Source organism: Camarhynchus parvulus, chromosome 11 (assembly GCF_901933205.1).
Source record: "Camarhynchus parvulus chromosome 11, STF_HiC, whole genome shotgun sequence".
NCBI classification, from domain to species: Eukaryota; Metazoa; Chordata; class Aves; order Passeriformes; family Thraupidae; genus Camarhynchus; species Camarhynchus parvulus.
The window spans coordinates 8,274,772-8,287,500 of record NC_044581.1 but is presented as its reverse complement, the minus strand read 5'-3'; the positions used below and the strand labels follow the sequence as shown (position 1 = coordinate 8,287,500).

The following is a 12,729-nucleotide window of genomic DNA, read 5'->3' as shown; positions in this document are numbered from 1 at the left end:
ATGTTCCTTGCCTTCAGACCACTGACATATCACACACATCCAAACCCAAAACTTCTGTATTCTCAGTCCACCCAGAAAACCCTGTAATCCCCCAGCCTGCCGCTCCCCCTGCCCAGCTCAGGCTCTCAGGGTGCTCCTGCAGGGACTGTCAGGGACAGGCACACACTCACTCTGCTTGGGGGGCACAGGCTCTGGGCAGGGTTTCTCAGCTTGTTCATGACAGAGAACAGCATAGTGAACACCCATGCTTGTGCCAAAATCCTCATGCTTACAACCTTCCCCACCTCCAATGCATTTACTGCATTTGAATGCTTGAGTGCCTGGAGAAGGGACCTCCTCAAAGGTCCCTGGGCACCCTGAGACTCTCTGGAGACTCAATTTATTGGGGAAAAAAGAAGAGAAATTATTCTGAGCCTAGATTTTAGGCAGCACCTACTCCATGCTGCTGGGAGGGGAAGGAGGAGACACAGGGGAGAGGGAAGCCAGGCACAAACTGCACCATGGAGCCACGCTGAGGAAGTGTCAGCTCTGGTTTTGGTGGTTGGTCCAAGTCATTTGCTGGGGATTTACAATGCATTTTGTGTCGTTGTAACCCCTTCCTTGCTGGGCTACACTGTGACCCCAGTGCTGAGCAACAGGTTTGCTGGGAACACCAGGACTGAAAAGAAATTTAGTGCTCTAAAACTGCAAGTCTGGTCCATGAAACACCATGTGAGCAGTCACTGTAGCTCTGAGGCTTTTACAGCACTTTTAGTGATATAGATCAGCATTTCCCAGTCCCTCAGTATTACTGTTGGTATGTGAGGTTTGGCAATAGCATAAGAACCATTTCCAAATCCTCCTTCAGGAAAACACTAGTCAGTACATCCTACTGAGCATCATTAATGTCACTTTAAACATTTGCAGTTAAACAGATCCATGCTCTTGCAGTGCCCAACATGAGAAATACTGCACCAGTGTGCAGAGATGCCAAATATGCTAAGGGCAGGAACAGAAGAAAGAAAGAGACAGAGGTGGCTGATGCTAGTTAGCAGATGCAGAGAGCTGGGAATTGATAATGGAGTCCAGGCAAAAACCTTTGCTCAAATTAAACTAATGTTAAGCAGCAACTTCACATGAAGAAATCCCCAGAGGACCCTCTCATTGAACAAAAATGCATAAACAAAGAAGTGACACAAACACAGAAGTTACAAACAAATTCAGGAAAAAAGGCTGCACATTTCTGCCCCAGAGCTCAACCACCCATACCCTGCCCAGGGACCACACTTGGGGATGGAAGATCTCTTCCCCCCCACATGACAAAGAGCTGAATCTCCTCATCCACAGTCTCAGTCCAGTCCCACCTGCACTCAGGGCTGGCAGTGCAAGGTGCAGGATTAGCACCCTCTCTGAAGTCCCAGCAAAGGGCATCCCAGTGGGACTCCCTGATGTGTCAGGGCTGCCCATGGTGACAGTGGGGAGCAAACAGCTTTGCTGCATGGAAGGTGAGACCTATAGGAATGAATAACTCACATCCACAGGGAAAGCCTGAGGAAAAATGGGACAAAATCCAGTTTCTTGCTTTACACACGCTCCTCCCCTGGCCCATGTTCCCAAAACAGCAGTGCCACATTACACTCCTCTGTGGTTTTGGCTGCAGTCCCCCAGGTGCTCCCTTTGTGCCACAGTGACACATCACGCTGGCTCCCTGCCTGTGCCCACCAGGCCTGGGCACTGGGGCATGCCTGCTGCATGGCCCTGTTCTCTGCAATGCTGCTGCTTCTTTTCCTTACCTATGCCTTAAATCTCATCAGTCCAGTCCTCAGCCCTAGGGGCAAGTGGGTCATGCAGTGAGCATGTGAAGAAGACCCCACAAGAAAAATATTTATGGGGATGAAGAGGCAAGGGACAAGCAACAGTGCAGATATGACCCAGATCCATCCTGCAGCCTTACCTTGTATGGACCTAAGGAGGCATTCCTGGGATTCAGGAGGTTATTTCTATTTTTACTTTGCAGTGGGAGCCAAAAAACCTCTGTATTTTGAGAAGCTTCAAGCATTGATTGGATACGGCTGATCCTTCCATCAGCTGGTGCAGTGCCACCAGATGAATAAATCTTGCATGCATCTGTAATTACTGCTTAGCTTGTGTTTAAGTGCTGTGTCATTGATCTGCAGAACTCATCAAAATCCATAAGGGAATGCATGAAATTATATTGGATGGAGCAGAAAGGTACATGACAACATCCATTTTCTGCCTTGTTTGTTCACCAAAAAAAAAAACCAAAGAAAGCATTTATTTATCTCCATTCAAATTCTTGGGTTAACTTGTGATTTAATCATCAATTGTAACACTGTTACAAATCAGCTGCTCTTTATGTAGGGAATATATTTCTTTCTTGCAGTGGGCCTTAATAAAATACAGTTTCTACTTTTTTTTTCTAATAAAAATGTTTCTACCAGTACCTGCCCCCTAAGTGGGCAAAATCTCTATTAAAAGCATGAAGAATATTGTTTATAACACTCAATATGGAAATCTCTGGTGGTCAGAGCTTCTGACTGCATATTAGGGAACTCAAAGGGACTTCCAAGTGCCACCACAGACTTCCCATCGTGTCCTCAGGCAAATCACCTATCCCCTTGATACTTCAATTCCTCCTAAAGCAAGTGTGATTAATAGTATTTCCCTGCTCCAGTGGGAGGCTGGGAGGACACATCAGTCCTGCGCAGCAAGCGCTGAGGTGCTGCAGCAGCAGGGAGCAGGGGCAATGCTTTGCTCACCAGCCCTCTGCTCAAGGGGCTCTCCTCCCCTCCTGCAGCCAAGGGGAAGCACACCAAAGGCATTTATTGGGAATAAAGCCCACCGTGCCTGGAAGAACTGCTTTTTTCCAGACCTAGCGTTTCTCTGGCCCAGCTCCATCCTCCCACTGGAAGTGAAGTGCTCCTGGATCAGTTCAGACTTCTCCCACGAGCAGGGAGGAACTCCTGCTCCTCCCACCTGGCTTACTGCAGCACCTTGGCCCGTGGCCTGCTCCCAAGAGATGTGGCCACTGACAGGTCCGTGGGCAGGCAGCAGAGGCTGCTTCTGGCAGGGACATGTCCCCAGGGCACAGAGGAAAGCCTGCACAAGCTCAAGTGCAGACAGCTTTTCCCAGCCCCGTGGTGGGACAGGCCTCTGAGGTGGTGTGCTCAGCTCATCTCCCACAAAGCCACAGCAGCTTTGTGGCTGGGCTGTCCCATGCAGAGTATCCCAAATCGGTTTTGTCATGCAGATGTCCCTGATGCATCTTGAGCTGAGCACAGGGATCAGCCAGCTCCTGCAGAGGCCTGGGAGCAACCCAAACCACTGTCTGGAGGACTGCAGGAGCCTAACCCCAGGAGGGGCTGTGTGGTGACAGAAGACTCTCGTGCCAATAGAAGAGGGAGAAAGGGAAGATGGGGGTCCAGAAGGTGACAGCCATTCCCGGTGAGAACAATGGAGCTGTTTTGAGATTCTATAAACAATCTCCTGACAACGATTCGCTTGAACATTTTCTAAAGGGATGAGAAACTCCATGAATTTTCCCTTACGTGTCTCTCCTTCTGGATCCGGCCTGGACTGAAACCAAAATGCTGCAATACCACAAGCAAAGCTGCTCTCGAAGGAGCCTCAGCCTGACAGCTGCTGAGAAGGACCAGAAAGTCCATTTGCGTAGCACAGATTTTACACGCCCGAGAGATCTACCCATGTCTGGCATAACTGAGATATTTTTAGAGTGCAGCCAAGGGTAAAATTTCCAGGTTTTGCTTTTGCTACCTATGAGTCACATCTGCCCATGGCAGAGCACTGGCTAATTTTGGTACCCATGGCTTTTGGCAGGGATGCTTAAATGACATTTGAAAGCAGAAATCCCCACAGCTTGCTAATAGGTCAGGAAAATGGACAGATGAGAAGATCCAGAGATATGATTCCCACTCCATCTCCAGCAATGCATCTTCCTCAGCGGTGTGAGTGGATAAATGGGGCCCCTGATTGAAGTCAGCTCCCGACAGACCTACCCCACTCCTCGTAATTGCACCATCATCCTGCCATGGGCATCCTCCAGCTACCTGATATGAGAACACAGATCTCATTAAGTGATGCTTTCCTTTGCAGCATTAGATCTAAATCCCTCACTGGTGCTATCCCTGCTGCAGACAGACAGCAAGAACTACAAAACACTGCAACTCTATCTAATTCTTTTCTTCCAGCTTAGAAATGGAGATGTTAACGCTGCTTCACCAACAAGTGTGTAAATAGATGTCCCAGGCCTTTGTGCACACCCCAGTGAATATCTCTGGCCAGCGGCTGATCAAAAGGTTAAACTCTGTGGGACTGGTTTCATCTGTGGTCCCAGCTGTCTGCTTTCCAGGGCTGGAGTAATTCTGAGTAATTAGCTCATTTGGCCTTGGGGCCAAATTGAATATCTGCTGTGCAATGCAAGGAGCATTGGGGCAAGCAATCCTTCGTGCCTGCGCTGGTGTGCTCACTGGGGGCTGTGCATGCAGCAAACTGGGTTAGTTGATGTCTCTCCCCTTTTTGGGCTCAGCAGATGCTTGTGAATGCACCAGGGGCCCTGCTGCAGCATGAAGCCTTCATTCTCTGAGCAAGACTCCTTCCCAGAACAAGCCCTTCATTATCCCAAACTCCCTGGGGCTTATTTTTAGCCCCTCCTTTTCTTTCCTTTCTTCTTTTTACAGTATAGAAAACCATCAGCTCCACTGTCAGCCAGCTTATAACAGCAGTCCTGGAGCAAAGAAAAAAAGCTTCAAACCCACTGACTCTGTTGCATAAAGGTTTAGGCACAGATCCTGCTCACTTCCAGGGTTCCAAGTCCCACCATTCTCATCCCTTTTCCAGCTCAGCTACTGTCCTTCAGAGCTGGGTGTCAGAAGGAAGCAGAGCCTTACATAAAGCAGGAGCAAGGCTGGGGCTTTGAGCCTTCCTCTGCTTCAGCCCAAGTTCGATCAGTGCCTGCTGTGCAGAGGACACCCCTGTGCAGGGCCACCAGGACAGAGGAGCTTGCACAGCCCAAGCCACGCTCATCCTGGGCTCACACAGAGCCAGCCTCTGTCAAAATCCTCTGCTTATGAAACCAAGGTGCCTTGTGGTCAGCAGCTAAACAACAATTTAAATCACAGACTTTATATAAAACAGTGGCACTGCCCAGATGAGGACACTGCTAAAAGGCATCACAGCACTGCTGGTGGGCTGTGGTCACCACATCTGCCCTGTGTAGCAGCCCCAGGAGCCTGGTGTGACACTGCCTGCTTCTCCAAATAGCATCAGATTGAGGCACTGTAAAACAGATGGTCACTTGTAAAACAAGGCGGCTATGGCTCCCTCCTTCCTCCATCTCAGAAAGGATTTGGGACATGAGGAAAACCCCTTCCCATGTAACAAAAGGCTCCAAAGGGCTTCTCTGAAGTAATGTCTTGGTAGCAGAGTAAAGATGCTGCACAGTGGATGTTGCAGAGGTCTCAGAGATATCTACAGAGAAACAAGTGGGAGATAGAGAGGGGAGAGAGGACAGCTGTTCCCATTCAAAAATTAACAAAGTTAACTCTGACACGGCAGTTTAAAAACCGGAAAAAGGCAGTTTGTTCACAGACAGGGTAGCTGAGCTTGGAAATTCCTTGCTGCAGATGTGGTTGTTAGAAGCTTAAATTGCTGCAAAAAGTGTCTAAACAAATTTCTGGAAGAAAAATCATTGAGGGGTAATAAATATAAAGATATCACACTTCTTTTTGAGACTCTGTTATCCATATGAACTGCTGGAGGCTGGAAAAGCTGAATACTGCATGCTTGCCCTGTATTCGTACTTTTCTCTCAACATCTGCTCTTGGACACTAGCTAAGCTAGGTGAGACATTGATCTGACCCAGACATGTTGTTTTGCTCTTTTGTAATGGCTCTGATATGTCAAAAATACCTTTTTCATACCCTCTTACATCCCATCCAATTTTCAAGCTTCCATGCAGAAAGAAAAGTCCACATCTCCTTTCCCAGGACCCCAAAATCCTTTCTGGCTAAGTTTCTCGTGCTTGCTTTTCCTCCAAGACCCATCTCACCCCCAGCCAGAGCTCTGTGATGACAAACTCAAACCATAACACAGTGGCCTTTGATTCCAGCAGTAAGGAGCAGAGACATGGCCAGAGCTGACCACCTGTGAGCAAAGCCAGCCAGCACTTGCACCTGGAGCCCCCTCATGTCCTCAAGTACCTTTGTTACACAGCTGCTATTTAGTGACGCTTCTCATCCACATGTGATGCTAAAAATTATTCTGGATCCAGTCATGCCTTGGAAAACTGCAAGTCTAAGTAGGACAGCTAAACGCCAACCTGCTTTTATTCACTCCTCCTGCCTATCATTAGTATTAATATCAACTTGTCAGGTTGATCTTGATGTACAAGCCCTGTACAGCCTTGCTTTGGTGCAGGGCCAAAAACATAAAAAATGCATCACAATGCAGCATCTCTTTTGTCAAGACTTGGCACCTTCCTTTAATAGCAGGGACCGTCCTCCTCACTCCCCAGAGAACAGTAATGAAAACCCAGGGCATCCAGCAAGGTTCTTTCAGGAAAGTAGCCCCAGTAATCCCTGAGCCTGGTGACCATCACTCAGCTGTTAGCAGCCTGCAACAAGCAGGCACCAGAAATGACATCTCATTGGTTGGATTAAGTTAGGGGAAGGAAGTTGGGGAGTTTTCATGCTGGTGCCTCATCTGGCTGGACGTGAGATGAGATTTATCATGTGGAGCAGCAGCAAGATATTAGGGCTTGCCATGTAATTCATGTGATTGCCATGGAGGAAGGACTGGCTGATGGAGCAGCACAGCCAGAAACACTAAACACATTACCCAAAGTCCAGGAGCAAGTTCCCAAGACCTTCCTTTTCTAGGCTGGACTGAGGAAACACCAGACAATGCTCTTGCTCTCAGATGAGTTACTCATGCCCTAAGGTCTTTTACCTGCCTGCCATAACCCACATGGAAACGCCTCAGGAACAGTGTGTGCCACCTTCTGGCTTTTGCTAGGGGCAGAGGAGGGCTCTGCAGTCTCTGCCCTCAGACAGGATTGATTCCTGAAGGGACACGATGCCATTGTTTGGCAACATTTCATGCTTTTCATAACTGATAATTATTTAAGACACCTGTGACATCGCTTCCTTGTGTGCTGGATTGGTGCTGGATTCTGAGAGTGGGCTGTGCTTGATTTTCCCCTTTCCCTCAAATATAACAGCAGATCTGACTGGACATAGTGTCTGCAGAAAAAACACTGTGGTTCCATGACCTCTGGGCACTTGCCCAGCGCCAGCTGCCCTGGGCAGCCAAACCAAACTGCATCACACCTTCAGGCAGCAGTGCCCACATGGTTTTGCTCTCTGGTAGGAGATAACTACAAGAGTTTACTCTCTGTTGTAGAGCCACTACTGACACTCCCTAAATCCAATTTTGTCCTCTGTACCCTTACTCTACAGTCACTGAATATGAAATGGTTTTAATGCTAAATATACATTGAATCATGTGTTCATCATTGAAAGAAAGGAAGATAAGATCAGATACAGGCAGCCTTCCATCCATGAGCAAGGAAGGAGTGTTCAGATAGAGCCATCTTTACATAATCATTTAGATTTAGATGACATGGAGCCTGCTCATGACAACCTTGATTAAAAACTCAGCATTTGCCAGGACACAGTGTTGGAGCTGCCCCTTGAGTGCCTCAGTACACAGAGTCCAAAATAGCCCAGCAGTGACTCAGCTGCATGTGTTGACAAATGGGGATCTGCTTCCTCATCAAATACAACACAAGCCAACAAACCGAGGCTGGGGTATCCCACACACACATGGCCTTTCCTTCACAGAGAAGACATGGCCAGAACTCAGGACAGCCAGGATGGAGGAGCCACTGGGAAGATGCTGCTGTCTCCAGGCTTGCTCCTGGAGTTGGAGCTCCAACTCCCACTCCCTGCACACCTGCCCCAGAGCAGGACCCAGCTGTGGCTGCTGCTGCACCGCAGCTCGTTGAGCACTGAGGATGTGAGCGTGGCATCAGCACCGTGTGAGCACCTTGGGTGTGCACAGGGACAGCTGGATATGCAAGACTGCCAAGGTGTCACCCTCACGGCAAGAAAAACCCAACAGACCTTTAACCATCTTACTGCCATTAAGCTCAGTAGATGTGAATGTCCGTCTGTGTAAGCTTTGCCGCAGGTATCCAGCCTTGACCACAGCCTGCAACCTCAGCTGCACTTCTTCATCCAAGGAAGCAGCCAGTGGAGCTTTTGGCACAGGCAGGACAGTCCTGGGAGAAGGTTCCTGTGGTAGCCAAGAGCCTGAGGAGGGTCCCTGTGCACACACTGCACATAGGCTGCTGCTGAGCCATCCCCATGGGACACCTGGACAAAAGTTCCTTTTCTCCATGCAGTGTCTCTGGCACCAACAGTGCTGCTACCAGGTGCTTTTGGAAACAGCAAATGAAGGGCCAGTACTTCTGTGTATAGCTATTTGCTGTTAACTAGCCTGTATAGAGCTCCTGCCTTTCTTAGCCTCTGTTCAATGATCTCCTCTCCCTGTATTTGTGATTGCCATTTCCTCTGCATTTTGCTTTTAGCAGCATAAAATAGTTGGGCTTCACCTCCCTGAGCATGGTATAGGGAGTGACTCAGAAACCTGCAATCTGCTTCAAAACAAAGCATTTAAAATAAAAGATACAAGCAGTAATGGAACTACTTGGCTCAGGAGCAGAAATGCTAGAGGGTTACTCATGTACTCACAGACCTTCTAACCTTCCTTCAGCTTTTTTTAACCCTTGCAAACCCGGGGCAAGGCAGGCTGCAAGTAAGACCTGATGTGTCGTTTCAGATATGCTTCCACTCCAGTGTACAAACCCTGGAGCTGGGCAATGGAAGAGCTCTGGTGCCAGCACCACTGACGTGGAAGGGAGAGCTAAGCTCTCACTCCAAGGCCTCCAAAGTGCTCTTATTTCTGCTGGTTAAACAGATGCCAGCTTCTGAGGGGATTATGTGTCATAGAGCCTGTTGGCTGTGACAACTAATTATCTCTCACAACAGTTTGGCCTTGAGATTTTCAGCTCAAATGGCGTACCAGCAGTGCTGCCATCCTGCACCATGTGTAGCAATTTGTCCCCACTTGGGTTTCCCTGTTCCCAAAGAGGTGGCACCCCCAAAGTACACCATCCTCCCCCAGCTCAGGCTCACACCAGCAGGTCCTTCCAAGCATGGGCAGGGAGCACCAGCACTCCAGTGAAACCTCAGAGATGCTTCCAGCAGGAACCCAGGAGAACAAGCAGTGGCTAAAATCAGCTCAGCATCCAAACAGCAGCCTGGCTGATCCTCCCATTCCCACAGCTGGGTGTTAGTGTGGCAGCCATGCCATGGCAAACTCCTCCAGCTGAGCTTCATGGGCCGCACACACCAACAGGGTCCAGCTCAGCTGCAGCCAAGTGCAGGGGGAAAAATATCTGCCACAGCCCAAGTCTCTTTCTAGGGTAGAGCAGCCAAAGATTTAAACAGGTTTGGAATGCAGCCTCAAGAGGAAAAGAAAATTCCCCCTCTTACACCTCAGCTTTTTAATATCACCTTGAAGTTCCTGAGGAGAGCCTGAGTCTCTGAATACCAGCACTGCAGAGCTGCCCCAGTCTGCAGGGCCCTGTGAAGAGATGCAGCTGTCTCTTAAATAACAGCAGTTGACACCAGTTGTGAATAGATGAGTGATCGTGGCTTCAGCCGTCACAGCCCAGGATCTGATTTCAGATGAAGCCCCATTCATCCATCCAGTGCCCATCACAGGGTTATTAAAGGAGCATCTGTCACAAAACCACCATGCCTTTAAATGCTTGAAAAAGGGCACAACAAAAATAAGCCTGCTTAGCTTATATACTTTCCTCTGGGTGACGTGATTGTTGGAATTGTTTAGGAAAAATAAAGTATAAATATGATGGGTAGGGAATGTACATGATACGAGCAGGGTGAGGGTTGTGTTTGACCTTAGTGTAGAGTTTGGCTGTCTGTTTGCTGTTCCAGGCTTGTGGGGTAGGCATGAGAGACAGTGGCAGGGAGTTTTGTTGGGTAGCAGAGTGCACAGCCCCAGCTCTCAGGTGTCCTGCTCCAGAGCTCTGGCTCAGTGCACTCCCTCCAGGACACAAATGGAAAGCAATTCCTGGTTTGGATGCAGCAGGAATATAATCTCCAGCAGCAGGTCAGGACCAAGTTCAGGCCAAATGGGATGTGCTATGGCAAGGCCAATGAGGGGAGTTGGTTTGGTTACTCATCAGGACTAAGTCCATGTTCTGTGTTTTAAAAAAATTGCATTTAGCTAAACTGAAAGTCAAGCATAGACTTCATGGCTGTCTTGAGTGAATAGTTCCAGCTCATACCATCTCACACTCACCAGCAAACTCTTACCTGACACAACAGTCTTTTCCTTCTCTGCAACTGTGCAGCTCCTCTTAGTACTTTTTATTCTCTGCCTGTTGCACTGGGCAAAAATGCCATCTTCTGGCACCTGAATAGGTGCCCTCCTGTCCTGCCAGCATCAGGTCACCTCCTGCCCCACTGCCTCTCTGGGTGACATCCAGGCACAGGGATCAAAGGAAAAGATCACTGTTCATGCACAGTCATGCTCTATTATATTCACAATATATTGAAAGAATCTCAGAGCATTAGATTGATGCTCCTAGGGCCAGAGGTAGACATTTATGCCCTGTAATGCACATCAAACCCCTTTTAAGAGAAACTGGAGTGTCTGTGTGCAGGCTTAATGGTGGTGAGAAGGACTGTGCTGTGTGATGCAGGTCTGTGTTTATAATTCATATTAAATGGTAATCCAAATTCCTCTTTTCTTTATAAATTGTTTTTAAAATTGTCTTGAATGTGGATGGAAAACTGGATTGTGGTCATATGTGCAAAGATGTTGGGTTCCTCTACACAAACCTTTCATGCCACAAGACAGGACTTCCTACCCCAAGTTTCAGCCTAGGGAGGCATTGCCTGTGTTCATAGATTTTAAGCCTAAAGCAGAATAAAGTTACATATTTTAAACTGCCCAAGCATTTTAGAAAGCTAAATCTCCTCTCTGTTCCTCCAAAGCCCCAGTTTGTACTCCCAGATTATCACCATTTAAGTGGAGTCCTGGATTCTCTCCAAGAGCTGCATCTCGTGCAGCCCCAGCCCTGTGCTGGGTTTTGAACTGAAGCAGTGACTCACCTGTGCAGATTCATCTCCTTTCATCTGAGCTGATTGAAAGCCAGGCCTGGCATGGCCCTCCTTCCTTCCAGCACAGAGAGGCATGGCCAAAGGGGACTGGACCTGTGTGTTCTGGGAGCAAGACCTGTATGCTACAGCCTCTTATCTGAATAAACCCTGGCAGAAAAAGGTTTTGTGTACAGAATCCAGCACAATGGACTGATTGGGACACTTGTTCCTTGGGGAATAAAAATAGCAAGTTAATATTAAAACTGTGTATTTTCACAGATTGCAGGCAGGACCCACAACACCCCATGCTTAATTTCCTGCTTTCAGTTCTCTATCAGATTTTATGCTTAGCTTACTGAGGTTTGTTTTTCCCCAGAATAGGATATTTTTTTGCTTTAGCTACAATACATTCAGCCATGAAAAATGAGATTGAAAAAGATTAATAGGAAGCTGAAGGATCCATCTGAGATTGACAAAGATTAATGTGTGTCTTATTCTTAGCTGTTTTCTTTTTCTTTTCCCTTCTTCTCTTAGCTACCTAGACAGCTTAGATCGAATTGGAGCTGCAGACTACCAGCCTACGGAGCAGGATATCCTCCGAACCAGGGTCAAAACAACTGGCATCGTAGAAACCCATTTCACATTCAAAAACCTCCACTTCAGGTTAGTCTAAAATACACTAAATTTTCAGAACAACTATTTATCACAGGGCTTTCCCATAGTTCCTAAAGAAGAAGTGGTTAAATTGCTGGTTAATGCATGTTCAGCTCCCACTGCAGAAAACACAGCATTTTGGAGGGCCAACAATATGAAAAGTTTGGCAATCCTGTCTTGAAAGTCACTGCCTGTAAGATAGAAGCTCATGGCAACTTCTTCTAACCCAAGCAACGCCTCTTTGTTGGAATGTATAATACAAGACTGACCCCCAAATCTGATCAAACCTCATAAAATGTAAAAATATTTGGCCAGACCTTTTCTCTTAAGTGGGTCGGTCACATGTAGTTAACACAACACATTGACCCTCATGATGCCATCCAGTAGAGGGAAGAGGGCACAACGACAGAAAGCCACACACAAGCAGTACTTAGAGCATATAAAAGTCAAGAGTGTGTGGTCTCCACCTCTACTGACCCTTTGGGACTCAGCATGCTGCTCAGGCTCTCCCACAGGTCCCCACATCCCTGTCTGTAACTGCTCCTCCTGGCTCTGCTCGGCTGCAGGCTCTGGAGGAGAAGACCAAGCTAGCAGTGGAAGACCCACTGCTCTGTGTTTGGAGCCTCCCAGGACCCAGGTGGTCAGAGAATGCCCAGAATGCTCAAGTTCCCTGGCAGCTAGGCAGGAGTGGGTGGTGATGGTGCTCCCCTGTGCTGCAGGCTCTTCGATGTCGGGGGCCAGCGGTCAGAGCGCAAGAAGTGGATCCACTGCTTTGAGGATGTCACAGCGATCATCTTCTGCGTGGCGCTGAGTGGCTACGACCAGGTGCTCCATGAAGACGAAACCACGGTGAGTCTAAGTGGGT

General features: G+C 48.1%; 1 protein-coding gene across 2 annotated transcripts in view; it reads left to right on the top strand.

Moving 5' to 3' along the window:
* Window positions 1–12,729, top strand: part of GNAO1 (G protein subunit alpha o1) — a 141,233-nt gene that overhangs the window by 103,924 nt on the left and 24,580 nt on the right. For both annotated transcript variants that reach the window (XM_030955717.1, XM_030955716.1), the window contains exons 5-6: window positions 11,745–11,873; window positions 12,584–12,713. In XM_030955717.1, coding sequence (XP_030811577.1) covers window positions 11,745–11,873; window positions 12,584–12,713 — 259 coding nt within the window. The remainder of the gene's footprint in view (window positions 1–11,744; window positions 11,874–12,583; window positions 12,714–12,729) is intronic.